Source organism: Rhinoderma darwinii, chromosome 4, assembly GCF_050947455.1.
Source record: "Rhinoderma darwinii isolate aRhiDar2 chromosome 4, aRhiDar2.hap1, whole genome shotgun sequence".
Lineage (NCBI taxonomy): Eukaryota > Metazoa > Chordata > Amphibia > Anura > Rhinodermatidae > Rhinoderma > Rhinoderma darwinii.
Window position 1 is genome coordinate 85054043 of NC_134690.1, and position 20384 is coordinate 85074426.

The 20384-nt window shown below is 42.1% G+C and overlaps 1 protein-coding gene across 1 annotated transcript in view; it reads right to left on the minus strand.

Moving 5' to 3' along the window:
• Positions 1–20384, minus strand: part of LOC142759279 (beta-galactoside alpha-2,6-sialyltransferase 1-like) — an 85688-nt gene that overhangs the window by 16895 nt on the left and 48409 nt on the right. Inside the window, exon 3 of the mRNA XM_075861289.1 lies at positions 4702–4799. Coding sequence (XP_075717404.1) covers positions 4702–4799 — 98 coding nt within the window. The remainder of the gene's footprint in view (positions 1–4701; positions 4800–20384) is intronic.

The window sequence follows — 20384 nt, forward strand, 5'->3', positions numbered from 1 at the left end:
CCTGCCTTCCTTCGGACGTTTCGCATGGTGTTTGAGGAGCCCGGCCGGGTCTCATCTGCAGCGGCTTCTTTGATTGACCTGCGCCAAGGAGACACCTCCGTGAGTGAATACTCCATGCACTTCCACACCCTGGTGGGAGAGCTCGCATGGAACAATGAGGCTCTGGTGGCTGCTTTCTGGCACGGACTATCTTCCAGAATTAAAGACGAACTTGCCGCCTGGGATCTGCCATCTACCCTGGATGACCTCATCCTTCTCTCTGCCCGGATTGATATGCGGATCCGTGAACGCCTCCAAGAGGTTCGACGGGAGGGAGCCCTTCCTGGTCTGGCCCCTACGTTACAGCAACCCCTGCTGCCCTCAGATGTCGACCCTCCTGAAAAGTCGGTAATAACGGACCCTTATAAGTTATCCACCCAAGAGAGACTACGCAGACACACATCTGGACTTTGTCTTTATTGCGGCCTCAATGGCCACCTGGTGCGCCTGTGTCCCCAAAAGTCCCAAAACCTAGGATTGCTTGGAGTGACGACCCTGGGTAAAGATGGACCCGCTGCTAATTTTATCCGCAGAGATCTGGTGGATCGTCTGCAATTACCCACCACCCTCTTGGAGAGCCCGTTGACAGTTGCCTCAGTGAATGGTCTACCTCTGCCAGACCCAGTTATTGCTGTGACCAAGCCGCTGAGGCTCCAAGTGGGAGCTCTTCACACCGAACTCCTGTCGTTCTATGTCCTATCCAAAGCCGTTAATCCTATGTTGCTGGGCCTGCCTTGGCTCCGTCTGCATGCTCCAGTTCTGGATTGGAATTCTGGAGAGGTTCTTTAGTGGGGTCCTGAGTGTCAAGGTCATTGCCTGGTGAGGATTCGTTCAGCTCAGCCTTCGCTGCCTCGGTCACTGGCAGGATTGCCGGGTCATTATGCCACCTTTTCGGATGTCTTCAGCAAGAAGGAGGCAGAGACTTTGCCACCACATCGGGCGTATGACTGCCCTATTGAACTGATACCTGGTGCATCCCTTCCCCGTGGTAGGGTATATCCTCTCTCCTTGCCAGAGACTCTGTCCATGTCCGCCTATGTGAAGGAGAACCTAGAAAGGGGCTTCATACGAAAGTCTTCGTCAAAAAGAAGGATGGCTCTCTTCGCCCCTGCATCGACTACCGTGGTCTTAACCAGATCACGGTGAAGAATAAATATCCATTGCCACTGATATCTGAACTGTTTGATCGAATACGTGGTACAAATTCTTTTTCCAAACTAGACCTGCGTGGGGCTTACAACCTAATCCGGATTCGTCAGGGCGATGAATGGAAGACTGCATTTAACACCCGTGATGGACACTATGAGTACCTAGTAATGCCCTTCGGCCTGTGTAATGCTCCCGCGGTCTTCCAAGAGTTTGTTAATTACATTTTCCGTGAATGATCCTCAATGACAATTGCAGACAATTCTTGGCGCATAAAGCACCATGTCAATTCTTGGCGCATAAAGCGCACTAAAAATATGGCACATGCGCCCATTAAATTCAATGGGAGTCCTAAATATGCCATTAAAAACGTGCAAAAAGAGTGCAGAAAAAGGGTCAAAAAGCTAGCCGGAAATTTTTCAAAAACGCGTGTATTTTAAAAAGCGCTTCACAAAAACGCTTGTGTATTTGACATGTTTTACACAACTTTTTTTGCAGTTATGTTGTGTGAACAAGCCCTACGTGTCAAATCCACCCCACTGAGGCCCTTCCATAGCAGAATTCTGAATCAGGCTTCAGTTAACTGGTTCCCGACCGCTGGCTGTGTTTTTACGGCCAGCGGTCAGGGTCCTTAAAACCCGAGCCATAAACTTTTTACGGCTCAGGTTTTAACTTGCTGCCCGCGCGATCGGTCGGCTGAAAGTCGGGTCCCCGGCTGTCAGTGACTGCCGGGGATCCTCAGGAGAAGATAGAAGCAGCTTTCGCTGCTTCTGTCTTCTCTGATGATTTGTACAGAGCGCTCAATGAGCGCTGTGTATAGGAATAGAGACAGTAGCAGCGGCGCTGTCTCTATTCCTCCCGGTGTTCATGTGACTTGTCACATGATCGCCGGGTGACGTTACTGAGAGACTGATGCTGGGTCTTACTAGACCCAGCAGAGCCCTATTAGTGACAATCGTCACTATGAGAGGGCTGATTTCCCCTGTAACTGGGGCTGCTGTGCAGCCCCAGTTACAGTGGAAATAGATGGTGTCAAATAAAGAAAAAATATATATAAAGTTCCCCAAAGTTTTTTTTTGACCTTTGAGGGACAGACCATAGTAATGAAAAAATAGTAAAGTAAAGTGCAAAAAAAAAAATAATAATAAATACACATACACAAAAAAAAATGTTCCCCCCCCCGCCAATCATTTTTGTAACGCTAGCGCTGACCCAATTACCCTAATATAGACATGTAATATATTCAAATTTATGGTAGACAATGAAGATCACAAATAAAAGGTCTATTTTAGGGTAAAACTATGGTATTAGCAAAAAAAAATAGGTGAAACGTAAAAAAGCTTATATTTTTACTATTATTTTCAAACTTTATGAATAAAAATTCTAAAATAGCAAAAAAGGTGTGTAAAAAAATGATAAAAAAAGAAACCTGCATTTCTACGGAAAAAACGTCGCAAAAATCATGTCGTTAGCCCAACAAATAAAAAAGTTATAACCATTTAACTAACGCATGCTAAAAAGGGCTAAACGGTGTCTGGTCCTGAAGGCGCAAAATAGCCCGGTCCTGAACTAGTTAAACAATGTTGCTATTGAGTCAATTGGAATATGTCTGTGTCACTCACACAGGTACCAGAACTTCCTGAACGATGTAATTACATGGCCTGCCCCCCACAGGCTTGTCACAGGTGTAGGAAGGGGGTGCACAAACTTCTATCATAGTTATTAATGATGACTAGACAGACTCCTGTCGCACAGTTAGGCTGGGTTCACACGACCTATTTTCAGACGACCTGTCATTTACGTATCGCTGTCAAACGACGACGCGTAAAAAAGACGGCTCATCAAAAGAAGTGCAGGACACTTCTTGAGACGTAATTTGAGCCGTTTTTCATTGATTGCAATGAAGAACAGCTCCAAATTACGGCCGTAATTGACGCCTCGCAAAACGCGAGTACATGAAATTAAGTCTGAAATTACGGAGCTGTTTTCTACTGAAAACAGCTCTGTAATTTCAGACGTAATGGTCGTTATTGTGTGCACTTACCCTTATAATTAAGAAGAACAAAGTTCAGCCTTCCAAGCTCTATAATTATAATCTTGTGTTTCTGCTGGAGATCTTCTTCAGCTGCAACCACATCCCTTGACCCATACTCACCATGACCTGGTCACAGATATCTCTTTGCTAAACTCTTCGGTCCTTAACTTGCTATCCTTGTTGCATTATGTCAAATCTGTCCTGGCACAGACACTGCCTGGGTGACTGGTACATGCAGCTTTCTTTATATTCTGACAATTTTACATACAAGTGACTTGTCCACTGGACAGTGTTATGGAATTTCTAGTTGAGCAATTGCCAGAGTGATAGTGTATGGAATTGCTAGGTGACCATTTCCCCAAAAGGCCGCTGGAGATTGTCAGGATTAAGCAAGCAAGTAAATCCGCAACCTGAAATCCGTCAGAACTCTGATCAACAGTCTAAGGCTACTCTATGGTTTTTGCCAGACCCTACCGCAAGGCAGGATAGTTTTTGCTGCATAGAACCCAGGTTGTTTTAGCAGAGTTCAGTGTTGGATAAGAGGTGCAATTCAGGCAATACCAGAACAGGTAACAAGACAGCCAGAGGGTTATCCAACTCACAAAGCTAGGGAATGTCAGGAATAGCAGAGGTAAGAACCAGCCGGGAACAGAAAGTCCAAATCAGAAAGCAAGTGGTAATCCAGAGACAAGTCGAGGTCTAATTCAAGGAAGTCAAAGGCCAAAGGTACAGGGGATAGTCAGTAGCTTGATCAAACATAGGAAACCAGGAAATTCACAAGCAAAGACACAGAAGCAACCCAGGTTTAAGTACTCCACCCTTACACCTGATAGGAATACAGACAGAGAAATGGAAAAGGCTCAACACTAAAACCTGAACCGCCCAGCAGCTAGACTAGTAGTCATGGTAATCCTAAAGGGACGGATGTTTCCTAACAGACAGAACTAGTACTTTGTACCTGTTGTGTCACACTCCTCATGCCCTTTAGATTGTAAACTCTTAAACTCCTGTCTCTTTTTGCATCATTGTTTGTTGTTACTCATGTTTTTTTTATTTATAATTTTGTATGTTCATTGCTTCCCCTGATTGTACGGTACTTTGGAATATGTTGGTGCCAGTATATATAAATGAAATTGTAATTGCAGGTTTTCATCTACCAGAAGTACCTAAAGTTTTCATACTTTCCAATATAGATATACCTGATGTTAAATTTCTGCATACAATGTGCGAGTTGGCAAAGCATTGTGTGCCTATGGGTGAGGCATTGGGTGCATCCGGGTGTGAAACTTAGTGCCTATAGTTCTGTAGGGCTAAAACAGAAAACAAGGATTGGTGTTATCGCCTAAATTTTAACTAAGTCACAGTAGAGCCTGTGAACAGACTTCTGCCTTCTACCGACTTTAAGGAGACATGACATCTATTAATATACAGTAGGGTAGTTGTTAGAGAGTTCTGTAATCGACAACCATCTTTAGCTTTACCTGTGAATTTATTAGACGTAATGTAGTTTTTCTTCCCACATCAGTCTCATATCCTTTTGTAGGTGCAGCATTAAATCTGAGAACAGCATCATGGGAGTCTGTAAATGCAAAATGACACCGTATAGTAAATTTAAGATTCATTTTTTATACCTATTATACATATAAGTAGTAGTAGCTCTTATTGTCCCAAGATTACCCAGAATATATCCACACAAGTCTGAAAATTTGTTATTGGACTGAGTAATCATGCCAAGCACACTTTATCTAGAGCAGAGCAACCAATAGATATAGCCTTCTGCCCTGCTTGACAGGGAAGGATCAGGGCCCCTGCAGTAGCATTGCATATATAGTTGAAGAGACTCCTTCTTTTCACGTTGTTAAGACTGTAAAGCTCTGCAACCTGACAGCAGATATGAACCCTGCACAAGCCCACTCACTCTTTACAGTTTTCTTTTCCTTATATTTCATTGGTTTCTAAAGGAGTGCATACTGCTGATATCACAGAGTATAAACCTTCACTAACCTGGATCCAACGTTATCTATCTGCAGGGAAAGTAGGAAGGGACCATATTAGCTGCCACTGGGCAAAGGATACTGGTACTTCCAAGCAGCACAGATTAGTAGCAGCACAAATGGGGACATAGGAAAGAAAAAAAGTGAGAAAAGCATTTTTTTTTCATGCCAGAAACACTGCAAATTACATTTGAACAACCTATTAAAAGCATTTCTAAACTTTTGGTATGATAGTGATTAATGAGATAAACCCATTAACTTCTTCCAAACATTTGATGTAAATGTATGTCATAGTCGGTAGAGGGGGGAGTATGGAGCAGGCTCACGAGCCCAGATCGCTTCATACCCAGCTTTATATCACAGCTGACATCTCGCTGTAAAGGCCGATCCTGGCAGTTTAACCACAGATGTTGTGACAGCGGCATCCAAGCCGTTTGAAGGAGGGGGCCCCTCTGTCATCCCATCGCACCCCCCCCCCCCTCCATGATGTGACTGAGACAGGGCTTAATAAGAGGCCATTAACCCCTTCCCGACATTTCACATATCCATACGCCAAAGTCGGGTAGGGGAAGTATGGAACGGGCTCACGGAGTGAACCCGTTCCGTACGATGCCGGTGTTGGCTGTTTGTTACAGCCGACACTTCAGAGTAACCAGCGGCATCGCGCTCGAGCGCGGTCCCGCTCGTTTATCTAGTTAAATGCTGCGGTCAATAGCATCCACAGCATTTAAATCGATAGAAAGAGGGGGGCGACCCCCTCTAACAGCTCATCACGCCCACTGCAACGCAATCGCAACACAATGCAATTGCGGGGGGCAATGGTTGCTATGGCTGCCTGGGGGCCTAATCTTTGTGCACCTATTAAGCATAATATGCTGTCGGAATCACGATATACTGCAATACATTAGTATTGCAGTATATCGTGCAAGCGATCTAACGATCGCTGGTTGAAGTCCCCTAGGGGGACTAATAAAAAAAGTAAAAATGAGTTAAATAAAGGTTTTTTTTTTGTGTAAAAAATATATAAATTAAAAGTTCAAAAAACCCCCCTTTTCCCATTTTCGTCCTAGAGCATATTAAAAAAGTAAAGAAATAAACATAATTGGTATCGCCGCGTCCGTAAAAGACTGAACTATTACAAAATATCAATATTTAACCTGCACGGTGAACGCCATAAAAAAAATATATAATTCTAATCGCATATCTCTATTTTTTTGGTCACCTAATCTCCCACAAAAAATGAAATAAAAAGTGATCAAACCGTTGCATGTACACCAAAATAGTATTATTAAAAACTACAGCTTATCCCACAAAAAATAAGCCCTCATACCACTTGATCTACGGAAAAATAAAAGAGTTATGGCTCTCGGAAATTTTCTTTTTTACTTGTAAAAGTAGTAAAATATAGAAAAATATATATATTTGGTATCGCCGTAATCGTATTGACCCACAGAATAAAGTTAACATGTTGTTTTAATTGCACAGTGAATTCCGTAAAAACGGCGCGGAAAAAACCATGGAGGAATCACTTTTTTTTTTCATTTTCTACCCCACAAATAATTTTTTTCCCGTTTCCTAGTACATTATATGGCAAAATAAAGGGTGCTACGAAAAACTACAACTCGTCCCGCAAAAATCAAGCCCTCATAGTACTATAACGACGGAAAAATAAAGACGTTATGGCATTTGGAAGGTGGGGAGGAAAAAACGAAAATGAAAATCTAAAAAAGGGCAGCGGCGGGAAGGGGTTAAAAGCATGCAGTGTATTGTACCAGCAATCGAATGATCGCATTTGATTAAAAAATGTTTTTTAAAAAAGCTTTATGCAATTTTCAACAATACAAAAACGAATATCAAAAGTTCAAAATCCCCCTTTTCCTATTTTTTAAATAAAATGTAAAGTAAGCAATAAAAAAATAAACATAATTGGTATTGCCACATCCATAAATGATTAACACCATAAAAAAACAGAATTGCTGTTTTATTGGTCATCTCGCCCCTCAGAAAAAAAATGCAATGAAAACTGATCAAAAAGTCGTATGCACCCCAAAACGGTGCTAATGAAAATTACAGCACACCCCACAAAACAAGCCCTCACATAGTTCCATCGACAGAACAACGATATTTATGGATGTAAGGCCTCATGCACACTTCCATCACCATTTTGACTGCCGTTTTTAATGGATCCGTGTGTCCGTGATTGGAACAGTGTGCTTCCCGTGTGTACACTTTCCGTGTTTTCCTCTCAGAAACTGTTCCCATTCACATTATGTAAACGATATTGTGAGCGCCGCACATGCTATTCACTGTCCAGCGGTAGTCACTGTCCAGGGTGCTGAAAGAGTTACTGCCGATCAGTGCAGCCCCTTTCAGCAGCCTGGACAGAAACTACCGCTGGACAGTGAGTACCATGTGCGGCGCTCACAATATAGATTAGTGTTTCATTTAAAAAAAAACTGAAACAAATAAAAGTTAATACTTACCCAGAACTCCCTGATTCTTCCTCCAGTCCAGACTCCTGAGATGAGGTTTCAGACCATGTGACCGCTGCAGCCAATCACAGGCTGCAGCGGTCACATGGACTGCCGCATCATCCAGGGAGGTCAGACAAGATGTCAAAAGAGGACGCGTCACCAAGACAACGGCCGGGGTACGTATGAACTTATTTTTCTTTCTATCACTGCGTTCCAGCACTGATCAGCAACATCTTCTATCTATCAGTGCTGGATAGAGAGAAGGGGCTGCCAATTAGTGCAGTGTAATATCTGTCTCTACGCAGTGGCGGATTAAGTAGACCATGGGCCCTGGGCTGTTACCCAAACTTGGGCCCCCCTTCCTCACCGCCGCCCTGCCGCGCCGTAACCATTTTTAACACTACCTTTTTGGGCAAGCATTAACAGTGTTACGATTTACCTTGTCACAGCGCGGTGTCCCTACATACTGACAGGATCACACTGTGCAGGGACACAACCTCCTGACAAGGGGAATTGTCTATCAGTCCTGGACTGCAGAAAGACTTTTTGTGAAATACAAGGATTTCCTATAATAAACATGTCAGGAAAGGTGACAGATTCTCTATAAATCTAGTGACTCACAGGTGACGACGTCTCAGATTCTAGTAGTTTTTTTCCTCTTTTCTTCTCCATCCGGTCCAGCACTCATGACGACTTCTCCCGGCCATGACTCATTTCTGCAGAATTTGCCACTTAGACGTCTCCTCACTTTTCCAACATTTCCACACCTATAAACGAAAATAAAGTTATCATGGTGCCACATAGTGTACCCCTAAATATAATAGCACCAAACACTGCGCGCCTGAATATAATAATACCACACACTGTAAAACACCACATACACACAGCCCCCTGTACATAGTGCCACACACAGCCCCTGTAGATATTACACACCCCCATAGATATCGCCATACACAGCCCCCTCTATATATCACACATCCCCCTCGTAGAGAGCGTTACACACAGCCCCCTATAGATAGTGCCATACAGCCCCCCTGTAGAGAGCGCCACACAGCCCTCCCCCTCTTGTAAATAGCACCAAAAAGCCCCCCCTATAAAGAGCGCCACACACATACCACTGTGGATAGCACTACACAGCCCCCCCCTTGTATATAGTGCCACACAGCGCTCCCCCTTGTATATAGTGCCACACAGCGCTCCCCTTGTATATAGTGCCTCACAGCGCTCCCCCTTGTATATAGTGCCACACAGCGTTCCCCCTTGTATATAGTGCCTCACAGCGCTCCCCCTTGTATATAGTGCCACACAGCGCTCACTCTTGTATATAGTGCCTCACAGCGCTCCCCCTTGTATATAGTACCTCACAGCGCTCCCCCTTGTATATAGTGCCTCACAGCGCTCCCCCTTGTATATAGTGCCTCACAGCGCTCCCCCTTGTATATAGTGCCACAATGTTATGTACACATTTAAAAACTTTATATTATAATTATATATATAGTATGTGTGTGTATCAGTGTGATTGATTGATTTTATTAAAAAATATTTTACTTTTTGAGATACGGCTGCTTTGTATCCTGTATCCGTCAGGTCAGCAGGACTGACAGGATCAGTGACACGCAGGATCCACCTCAAATCTATCACATCTAAGATTATAATTTAGCGCGGGGCCCGTTTCACTGATCCCGTCAGTCCTGCTGACCTGACGGATACAGGATACAAAGCAGCTGTATCTCAAAAAGTGAAAATATTTTTTAATAAAACGTAATTACAGAGTTGCCCCAAACACACATTTTTATAAAAAATAAATAAAACCGACGTGATTTTTGCGACGTTTTTTTCCGTAGACAATGCAGGTTTTGTTTTTTTAGCGTTTTTATACACACCTTTTTTGCTATTTTAGAATTTTTATTCATAAAGTTTGAAAATAATAGTAAAAAATTAAGCTTTTTTACGTTTCAGCTATTTTTTTTTGGCAATAACATAGTTTTACCCTAAAATAGACCTTTTATTTGTAATCATCATTGTCTACCGTAAATTTTAATATATTACATGTCTATATTAGGGTAATTGGGTCAGCGCTAGCGTTACAACAATGATTGGTGGGGGGGGGGAGTTTTTTTTGGGGTGGGCATTTTATTTGTATTTATTATTTAATTTTTTTTTCCACTTTACTATTTTTTATTACTATGGTCTGATCCTCAAAGGTCAAAAAAGACCTTTGGGGAACTTTATATATTTTTTTTCTTTGTTTTACACCATGTTTTTCCACTGTAACTGGAGCTGCACAGCAGCCCCAGTTACAGGGGAGATCAGCCCTCTCATAGTGACGATTGTCACTAATAGGGCTGTGCTGGGTCTAGTAAGACCGACCCAGCAGCAGTCTGCCACTAACGGCACCCGGCGATCATGTGACCAGTCACATGATCACCGGGAGGAATAGAGACAGCGCCGCTGCTGCTGTCTCTATTCCTTTACACAGCGTTCATTGAGCGCTGTGTAAAAGAGATCAGAGAAGACAGAAGCAGCGAAAGCTGCTCCTATCTTCTCCTCAGGGTCCCCGGCAGTCACTGACAGCCGGAGACCCGACATTCAGCTGCCCGATCGCGTGGGCAGCAAGTTAAAACCCGAACCGTAGAAAGTCTATGGCTCGGGTTTTAAGGACCCGTCCCTGACCGCTGGCTGTAAAAATACAGCCAGCGGTCGGGAACCAGTTGGGCAGGAGGATAAGCCTGTACTGACCACAGCGCCGGTGACCGCCCGCCCGGCTCTTCTCTTGCAGCTTTGGAGTAACAGAACAGCCGTCCGTCGCTGTTCTGTTACTCAATGGCGGCGGCCCGCACTTGTCAGGGAGGCGTGTCCTACCTATTTCCCGGCCAATTCCCTGCTCCTCCTCATCTTCGGCCGTTAGCAGCGCTAGCGCGCTGAATAGATTTAGGAGATGATGTGCGTTTCGGGCTGCCATGGGCCCCCTGGGAGCCTCGGGCCCCGGGCGGCCGCCCGAAACGCCCATATGATAATCCGCCACTGTCTCTACGTGTACCCCTGCCCGCCCGGCCGCTGCTAGGCAAAGGCTCCGTCACACACGGACGGAATCCGTGTGCCTTCAGTTTTTTTGACGGACCCATTGACTTGTATGGGCCACACATAGTTACATAGTTTGTACGGTTGAAAAAAGACACATGTCCATCAAGTTCAACCAAAGGTCAGGAAAAGGGAAGTAAAAAAATTCTACACATAGGAGCTAATATTTTTTTGTTCTAGGAAATTATCTAAGCCTTTTTTAAAGCCATCTACTGTCCCTGCTGTGATCAGCTCCTGCGGTAGGCTATGCCATAGATTCACAGTTCTCACAGTAAAGAAGGCTTGTCGCCTCTGCAGGTTGAACCCTTTTTTTCCAGACGGAGGGAGTGCCCCCTTGTGTTTTGAGGGGGTTTTACATGGAACAGATTTTCACCATATTTTTTGTATGTGCCATTAATATATTTATATAAGTTAATCATGTCCCCCCTTAGTCGTCTTTTTTCAAGGCTAAATAGGTTTAATTCTTTTAATCTTTCCTCAGAACTTAGATTCTCCATGCCCCTTATTAGCTTCATTGCTCTTCTTTGCATTTTTTCCAACTCCAGGGCATCCTTTCTATGAACTGGAGCCCAGAACTGAACTGCATATTCTAGATGAGGCCTCACTAATGCTTTGTACAGTGGTAATATTACATCCCTGTCCCGCGAGTCCATGCCTCTTTTAATACACCACAATATCTTGCTGGCCTTTGAAGCAGCTGATTGACATTGCATGCTGTTATTTAGTTTATGATCTACAAGTACACCCAGATTCTACTCAACAAGTGACTCCCCCAGTGTAGTTCCCCCTAGGACATATGATGCTTGCAGGTTGTTCGTACCCAGGTGCATAACTTTACATTTATCCAAATTAAACCTCATTTGCAAAGTGGATGCCCAAACACTCAGTTTGTTTAAATCCGCTTGCAATTCACGAACATCTTCCATAGACTGAACATTACTACATAGCTTGGTGTCATCTGCAAAAATAGAAATAGTGCTATTAATCCCATCCTCTATATCATTAATAAATGAGTTGAATAATAGTGGTCCCAGCACGGAACCCTGGGGTACACCACTTATAACCGGGGACCATTCAGAGTTGGAATCATTGACCACAACTCTCTGGATACAGTCCTTGAGACAATTCTCAATCCAATTACAAACTATACTTTCTAAACCTATAGTCCTTAATTTACCCATTAGGCAGGATTCACACGAGCATGTTACGTCCGTAAAGGACGTAACGTATTTCAGCCGCAAGTTCTGGACCGAATACACTGCAGGGAGCCGGGCTCCTAGCATCATAGTTATGTACGATGCTAGGAGTCCCTGCCTCGCTGTGGGACAACTGTCCCGTACTGTAATCATGTTTTCAGTACGGGACAGTAGTTCCACGGAGAGGCAGGGACTCCTAGCATCGTACATAACTATAATGCTAGGAGCCCGGCTCCCTGCAGTGTGTTCGGTCGGGGACTTGCGGCCGAAATACGTTCCGTCCTTTACGGACGTAACATGCTCGTGTGAACCCAGCCTAAGACGTCTATGAGGGACAATCTCAAATGCATTTGCAAAATCCAAAAACACTATATCCACAGCGACCCCTCTGTCTAGGCTTCTGCTCATCTCTTCATAAATACAAATCTAGTTGCTTTGACAACTTCTGTCCTTAGTAAAACCGTTCTGGCTGTCACTTATAATACTATTTATTGTCACATAATTCTGTATATAGTCCTTCAATAGCCCCTCAAACATTTTCCCCAGGATGGATGTTAAGCTTACTGGTCTATAATTACCCGGGGAAGACCTAAAGCCCTTTTTGAAAATAGGCACCACATTTGCCCTGCACCAGTCCCTTGGCACTATACCAGTCACTAGAGAATTTCTAAATATTATGAAGAGGGGGACAGAAATAACTGAACTGAACTCCTTAAGAACTCTAAGGTGTAACCCATCTGGTCCCGGGGCCTTGTGTACATTTATTTTATTTAATTTAGCTTGCACCATATCTACATTCATCCAATTCAGTATATCAACTGATATATTAACAGCACTGGCACCAGCTACATCAGCTGCTCTTTCTTCTGTTGTATATACAGAGCTAAAGAACCAATTTAGTTACTCTGCCTTCTCTTGATCCCCTGAGACCAACTCCCCATTACCACTATCTAGGGGTCCTACATGTTCAGACCTTGGCTTTTTTGCATTTATATACTTGAAGAATTTTTGGGGATTTGTTTTACTATCTTTGGCCACCTGCCTTTCATTAAATTTTTACAGATTTTATTACGCTCTTTATAATTTAAAAAGGCTACAGCTGTACCCTCAGATTTGTATTTTTCAAATGCCCATTTTTTTTGGTCATGTATTGCCCTTTTTACAGAAGGTGTAAGCCATGTGGGGATTAATTTTAGTCGTTTATACTTGTTACCTACAGGAATACATTTTGCACTATAATTACTCAAAGTATATTTGAAAATCTCCCATTTATCATTTGTACCATTATTTGACATTAGTTCTTCCCAGTCTATATCCTAAATTGCAGTCCTTAACCTGGGGAAATTGGCCTTCTTAAAATTAAGTGTTTTGCCCCCCCAGCCTGTGTTTTTTACAGTATGGGTAAAATGTAACTATATTGTGATCACTTTTACCGAGGTTTTCACGAACATTGGCGTTCCCAACAAGCTCTGCATTATTAGAAATGACCAGATCCAAAAGAGCTTCAACTCTAGTAGGGTCTTCCACAAACTGGCCCATAACATTTTCCTGCAACAGGTTGAGGAAATGTCTCCCTTTTGCAGTTGAAGCCGAAGCATGACACCAATTAACATCCCGGTAATTAAAATCTCCCATTATCACTACAGTACTCGTCTGTGCAGCCCGCTCCATCTGTTTATATAGCTGAACTTCCATCTCCTCAGTTATATTGGGGGGTGGTCTATAGATTACACCAAAAGTATTTTTTTCAGTGTTTACCTCCCTTTCTAGTTCCACAAACAAGGTTTCAACCTCCTCACAATCTTCACCCTCTAATGTCTCTTTCACACTCGCCTTCATATCACTTCTCGCATACAGACATACACCACCACCTTTCCTATTTGTCCTGTCTTTCCAAAACAGTGTAAAACCCTGTAGATTTACAGCCCAGTCATGAGAAGAGTCCGGCCATGTTTCAGCAACTCCAACTATATCTATATTTTCTTCCAGTACCAAGGCCACCAGCTCCCCCATTTTGCTTGCTAGACTTCTGGCGTTTGTGAACATACACTTTAACTTGCCTTCAAATGTTTCACTTTCAGTATCAGAAATGTTATTATTTGACATTATTTTGGCATTTTTATTTTAATTTTCACTGCTGTTTTGTAACGAAAGGATCTCCTTATCTTGTTGCCTAGCCCTCTCCCCACAGTCTGTTTCTCCCCCCCACCAATATAGTCTGACCCCTCTCTAACCTAACTACCCCTTTTTTTTCTACATTGACCTCCCTCCTCAGCCCTAGTTTAAGTACTCCGCCACCCCAGCTAGAATTCTCTCCCCCAGCACAGCGGACCCCCTTCCATTTAGGTGCAAATCAACTGCAGTATACAGTTTGTAACCCAATGAAAAGTCAGCCCAGTGCTCTACACACGGTCACGGAATCTTGGACAAAAGTAGGACATGCTCTACTTTTGTCGGAACGGAACTACGGGAACGTCAAAAAAACTGAAGTGTGCATGAGAATACGGTGACACAAAACAATTTGTTTATTTTTAAAAATTGTCTTTATTTAGTAAAAGTAGTAAAACATAAATAAAACCATATAAATTTAGTATTGTGGTATTTGTATTGACCCGCAGAAAAAAGTTAAGATGTGGAGTTAAACTATGGAGTAACAATAAAAAAAAGTTATGGCTCTTGGAAAGCAGGGGGAAGGGGGAACAAAAACAAAAAAACAAAAAAACAAAAAATGGCTGAAGGGGTTAATCATTTAAAAAAAATTATTGCATTAAAGAACAATTTTAAGATACATGAGTCTAATTGCACTTTCCTTTGGAGTTAGTATATTTTAATGGATATTTTACGATTATGAATGCTGCAACTAATAATGTAACTGACTCAAAAAAACAACACTTTGATAATGGAGTGCATGAGACCTGAAGGGAAACTGATACTAAGATATTGCAGCTTAGTACAAATACCAAGTAGTTCTTCTGTTTAAAAAATTGATTAAAGGTAGATAGAGATTAAATAGCCATTACATAAAATAAATACATACATGAATATGGTAATAAATATTTGGTAAAAATAATTATTACTTTTGTCACTGTTTGCCGTCGGCTTTGTAAGGCTTTGTTCACATCTGCGTCAGGCTCCCGTTCTGACGTTCCGTCGGAGCTTCCTGTCAGAACGAGACCCTGACTGAAACAAACGGAAACAATAGGCTTCCGTTTGCATCACCATTGGTTTCAATGGTGACGGATCTGCTGCCAATGGTTTCCGTTTGTCTCAGTTGTGCAAGGGCTCGGTCGTTTTCACAGAATCAATAACGTAGTTGTTCTGACGGGAAGCTTAGACGGAACGTCAGAACGGGACCCTGATGCAGATGTGAACAATGCCTAATATGCACTATGATAATCTATTGGGTGTAATTACACGAGCTAAAAAAAATTCCCAACTTTTGTCAAGATTGCTAGGAGGAAAGTCTTGACTTTAGGGCTAAATTTTCCATTAGGCACAAGAAACGGAAAAGGGTGTTTCATTGTAAGGGTTAGAGAAAATGTTATTTTATGGAAGTTGGTGTAGTCGTCTCCTTTTAGAACTTTTATACATGTGTTGATCCATGCTGTAAGTGCATGTAGAAGAATACTAGAAGCTATACTGAACTCAACTATTTATAGTAAAAGTTTGGGCATCCATAAGTTCTGGCCCCAGGGAACATTTTATGCCCACAGTCTCCGAGGATGTAAATTTGGAACTGCATGACATGCTCCTAGACTACCTAGAAACGTCCATCTCTTAAGCACTGCATGAGTAGGTCGCATGACTGCTCTTAGTCAGTGCTGCTGACTTCGACAAATATCACAAATTGCTCATTATTAACATGTGTGGCACAATTAATTCCAGGCTGCCAGTCTGCACTTCAGGGTGCGTTTAATTTTTGTACTAGTGCATCCACTAATTTAGCTTTACTAGAAAAATGTACCGATGCCCCAATTTAATTAGATTATCTGGCTGAGGGATAATGTCTCTAATCCAGTCTCTAACCTGTCTACCAAACTGCAGCAATATAAAAAGAAATAACAACTCTCAGAATCCACACCTCAATAGCGGATCATCATTGGGGCAGATCGGTCCGCTGTCCAGGGCCTGAGGCTCCCAGGTGGCCCATGGGATCCAGGCGGGTTGCCCCGGTTCTCCCAGACCAGTTGTTAAAATTGCAGCCGGTTCATAGAACCGGGAAAAAGCGGGACCCAGATCCAGTACCCTGCACTCATCTGTATCTGCGTCCTTAGGGCGCAGATACAATTGATTAGTCTAGTGCTACCTGGCGAGGCATGGGAACTATCAGTTCCCTGCCACGCCATTCAGCACTTTAGCAATGATGCAGGCGACGCGATGACGTCACTGTGCCACTTGCGTCGTTCTGCTGGATGGGGCCTGGTCTTTGACCTGCATTGCTGGAGGACGGCGCGGGAACGGGGACAGGTGAGCATGTAGTGTTTTTTTTTCAATGGGCAGTGTTAGGGGAGCTATCTACAGGGGGCAATATCTATATGGGAGTCTAGGGGTGCACTATCTACAAGGGGCACTATCTACAGGAGGCCCTATGAGGAGCACTATCTACAGAAAGCACTACGTACAGTGGCACCATCTGTGTGTGGTGCTTTTACTCTACAGTTACTATACAATTGTATTCATGGGCACAGTGTATGCTATTATTATATTCATGGGCGCAGTGTATGGTACTATTATATTCAGTGGCACAGTGTATGGTACTATTATATTAAGGAGAGCAGTGTATGGTACTATTAAATTCAGGGGCACAGTGCTTAGTACTATTATATTCATGGGCGCAGTGCATGGTGCTATTATATTTAGGGGCATGAGAATTTTATCTTTGTTTATTGGTGCGGAAATGTTAGAAAAGTGAGGAACCAAATATATCTGTGTGGCAAATTCTGCATAAATGGGTCATGGCTGGAAAAAGACGGCATAAGGTCTGGACCAGATAGAGAAGAAAAGAAAAGAGAACGATTCCCATCAGAGAAGACGTCACCAGGGAATAGCCCAGGGCCTATGGCCTACTTAATCCGTCCCTGCCTCCAGTGCCAAAGACTCACAACCATCTTCCCCCTTAAATAAGGGCCATATTAAGGCTTCTTTTTTGCGGGATGACTAGTCAATGGCACCAATTTGGGGTACATATATTTTATTCATTAACTTTTATTAACTCTTCCGGGGGTAATGGAAAATTTAGATTATTTACCATGCGGCATAAATAATGTATTGCCTTAATTTTTTGGGCAATACCAAATATGTATAGTTTTTTTTATGTTTCACTACTTTTGCAAAATAAAAAAAACTCTTTTAAATCAAATTATTTGTTTTTGCATCGCCACATTCTAAGAGACAAAGTTTTTACTTTTCCATCGATTTAGCCATATGTGGGCTTATTTTTTGCTGGATGAGATGTAGTTTATATTGGTACTACTTGGGATACCTAGGGCTTATTGATTTTTTTTTTTTGGTGGAGTGATGGAAAACAAGCAATTCTGCAACTGTTTTTTGTGGTTTTTCTAGGATGGCGTTCCCCATTATGTTTATCATTAACTATATTGTTTAGGCAGTAACTATATATATATATATATATATATATATATATATATATATATTTATTTTTCTTGGTTTTTATATATATATATATATATATATATATATATATATATATATATATATATATATACACAGTGGAGGAAATAACTATTTGATCCCTTGCTGATTTGTAAGTTTGCCCACTGTCAAAGACATGAACAGTCTAGAATTTTTAGGCTAGGTTAATTTTACAAGTGAGAGATAGATTATATAAAAAAAAATAAAGAAAATCACATAGTCAAAATTATATATATTTATTTGCTTTGTGCACAGAGAAATAAGTATTTGATCCCCTACCAACCATTAAGAGTTCAGCCTCCTCCAGACCAGTTACACGCTCCAAATCAACTTGGTGCCTGCATTAAAGACAGCTATCTTACATGGTCACCTGTATAAAAGACTCCTGTCCACAGACTCTACTAATCAGTCTGACTCTAACCTCTACAACATGGGCAAGACCAAAGAGCTGTCTAAGGATGTCAGGGACAAGATCATAGACCTGCACAAGGCTGGAATGGGCTACAAAACCATAAGTAAGACGCTGGGTGAGAAGGAGACAACTGTTGGTGCAATAGTAAGAAAATGGAAGACATACAAAATGACTGTCAATCGACATCGATCTGGGGCTCCATGCAAAATCTCACCTCGTGGGGTATCCTTGATCCTGAGGAAGGTGAGAGCTCAGCCGAAAACTACACGGGGGGAACTTGTTAATGATCTCAAGGCAGCTGGGACCACAGTCACCAAGAAAACCATTGGTAACAAATTACGCCGTAATGGATTAAAATCCTGCAGTGCCTGCAAGGTCCCCCTGCTCAAGAAGGCACATGTACAGGCCCGTCTGAAGTTTGAAAATGAACATCTGGATGATTCTGAGCGTGATTGGGAGGAGGTGCTGTGGTCAGATGAGACTAAAATTTAGCTCTTTGGCATTAACTCTACTCGCCGTGTTTGGAGGAAGAGAAATGCTGCCTATGACCCAAAGAACACCGTCCCCACTGTCAAGCATGGAGGTGGAAACATTATGTTTTGGGGGTGTTTCTCTGCTAAGGGCACAGGACTACTTCACCGCATCAATGGGAGAATGGATGGAGCCATGTACCGTCAAATCCTGAGTGACAACCTCCTTCCCTCCACCAGGATATTAAAAATGGCTTGTGCCTGGTTCTTCCAGCACGACAATGACCCGAAACATACAGCCAAGGCAACAAAGGAGTGGCTCAAAAAGAAGCACATTAAGGTCATGGAGTGGCCTAGCCAGTCTCCAGACCTTAATCCCATCAAAAACTTATGGAGGGAGCTAAAGATCCGAGTTGCCAAGCGACAGCCTCGAAATCTTAATGATTTACAGATGATCTGCAAAGAGGAGTGGGCCAAAATTCCATCTAACATGTGTGCAAACCTCATCATCAACTACAAAAAAAGTCTGACCGCTGTGCTTGCTAACAAGGGTTTTGCCACCAAGTATTAAGTCTTGTTTGCCAAAGGGATCAAATACTTATTTCTCTGTGCACAATGCAAATAAATATAAATAATTTTGACAATGTTATTTTTTTTAATATTTTTTATATAATCTATCTCTCACTGGTAAAATTAACCTAGCCTAAAAATTCTAGACTGTTCATGTCTTTGACAGTGGGCAAACATACAAAATCAGCAAGGGATCAAATACTTATTTCCTCCACTGTATATATATATATATATATATATATATATATATATATATATATATATGTATATATATATATATATATATTTATATATACATACATATATGTACATCGGACATTAAAGATTAAAGAGAGCACTTTAAAGTGCTATTACCGTTTCTATCTACAAAAATGAAGAGGCAATTGGTGAAAAAAAGTGGTGTGTTTATTCACCCCAGTCAGGCAACGTTTCGATCCGTCTCTATGTATCTTTGTCAAGCCTATATATATATACACATACACATACATATATGTGGGTGTGTGGGTGTGGGTGTGTTTGTTTGTTATTTTTGTACACTTTTGCAAAATATAGAAAATGGTTGTATTTTTTGTTTTTCCCTGTGCACTTTTTTTTAAAATAAAATTTCTTAAATAATGCTTTTAGTCCCACTAAGAGACTTCATAAAGTTATTGTCTGATTGCTTATATAATTGTTTGGTATAAGTGATGAACTGAGAGGCAGTCTATTAGGCATACAGCCATGGCAAGTTTGGGGCCCTATGTAAGGCCCCTGGTCACCATGGCAACTGATCAGCAGGCCGCAATTGTGTTCACAGATGAGTGATGGAGGGAGCCCCCTCCCACTGTCAAACCACTTAAATGCCACGTCACTGTTGAGGGGTTAAAAGGTTGGGATCGGAGCTATCTCTAACTCTGGTCATTGTAGCAGAATCTCTCACAGTGATCGCTTGGGCACAGCTTCTGATTACTATACGTCATGGTGGCTTAATGTAAGCCAGTCTATTATGTACAGTTACGTCCAGACACCGCAACTTTTAAGACCTTAGCAACGCCACTGATAACTTACACACCATTCCCCAATAGTTCTGTCACAACTCTGTACCAAGACCCTCCAAAGTTACAACAGTAGATATTTACCTCTGTTAGGTTGCCTATCCCTGATTTGCGCAATGACACAATTTTCATCATTTAGCCTCTGTATGTTGCCATAATGAATTTGAAACAAAGCAATGAAGATATGATGGAAGTGTAGACCGTCAGCTTTAATGCAAGTAGTTGAACAAAATTATTGCATTATCTGTTAATTGAATTATTTCATGGGAACTCTCAATATG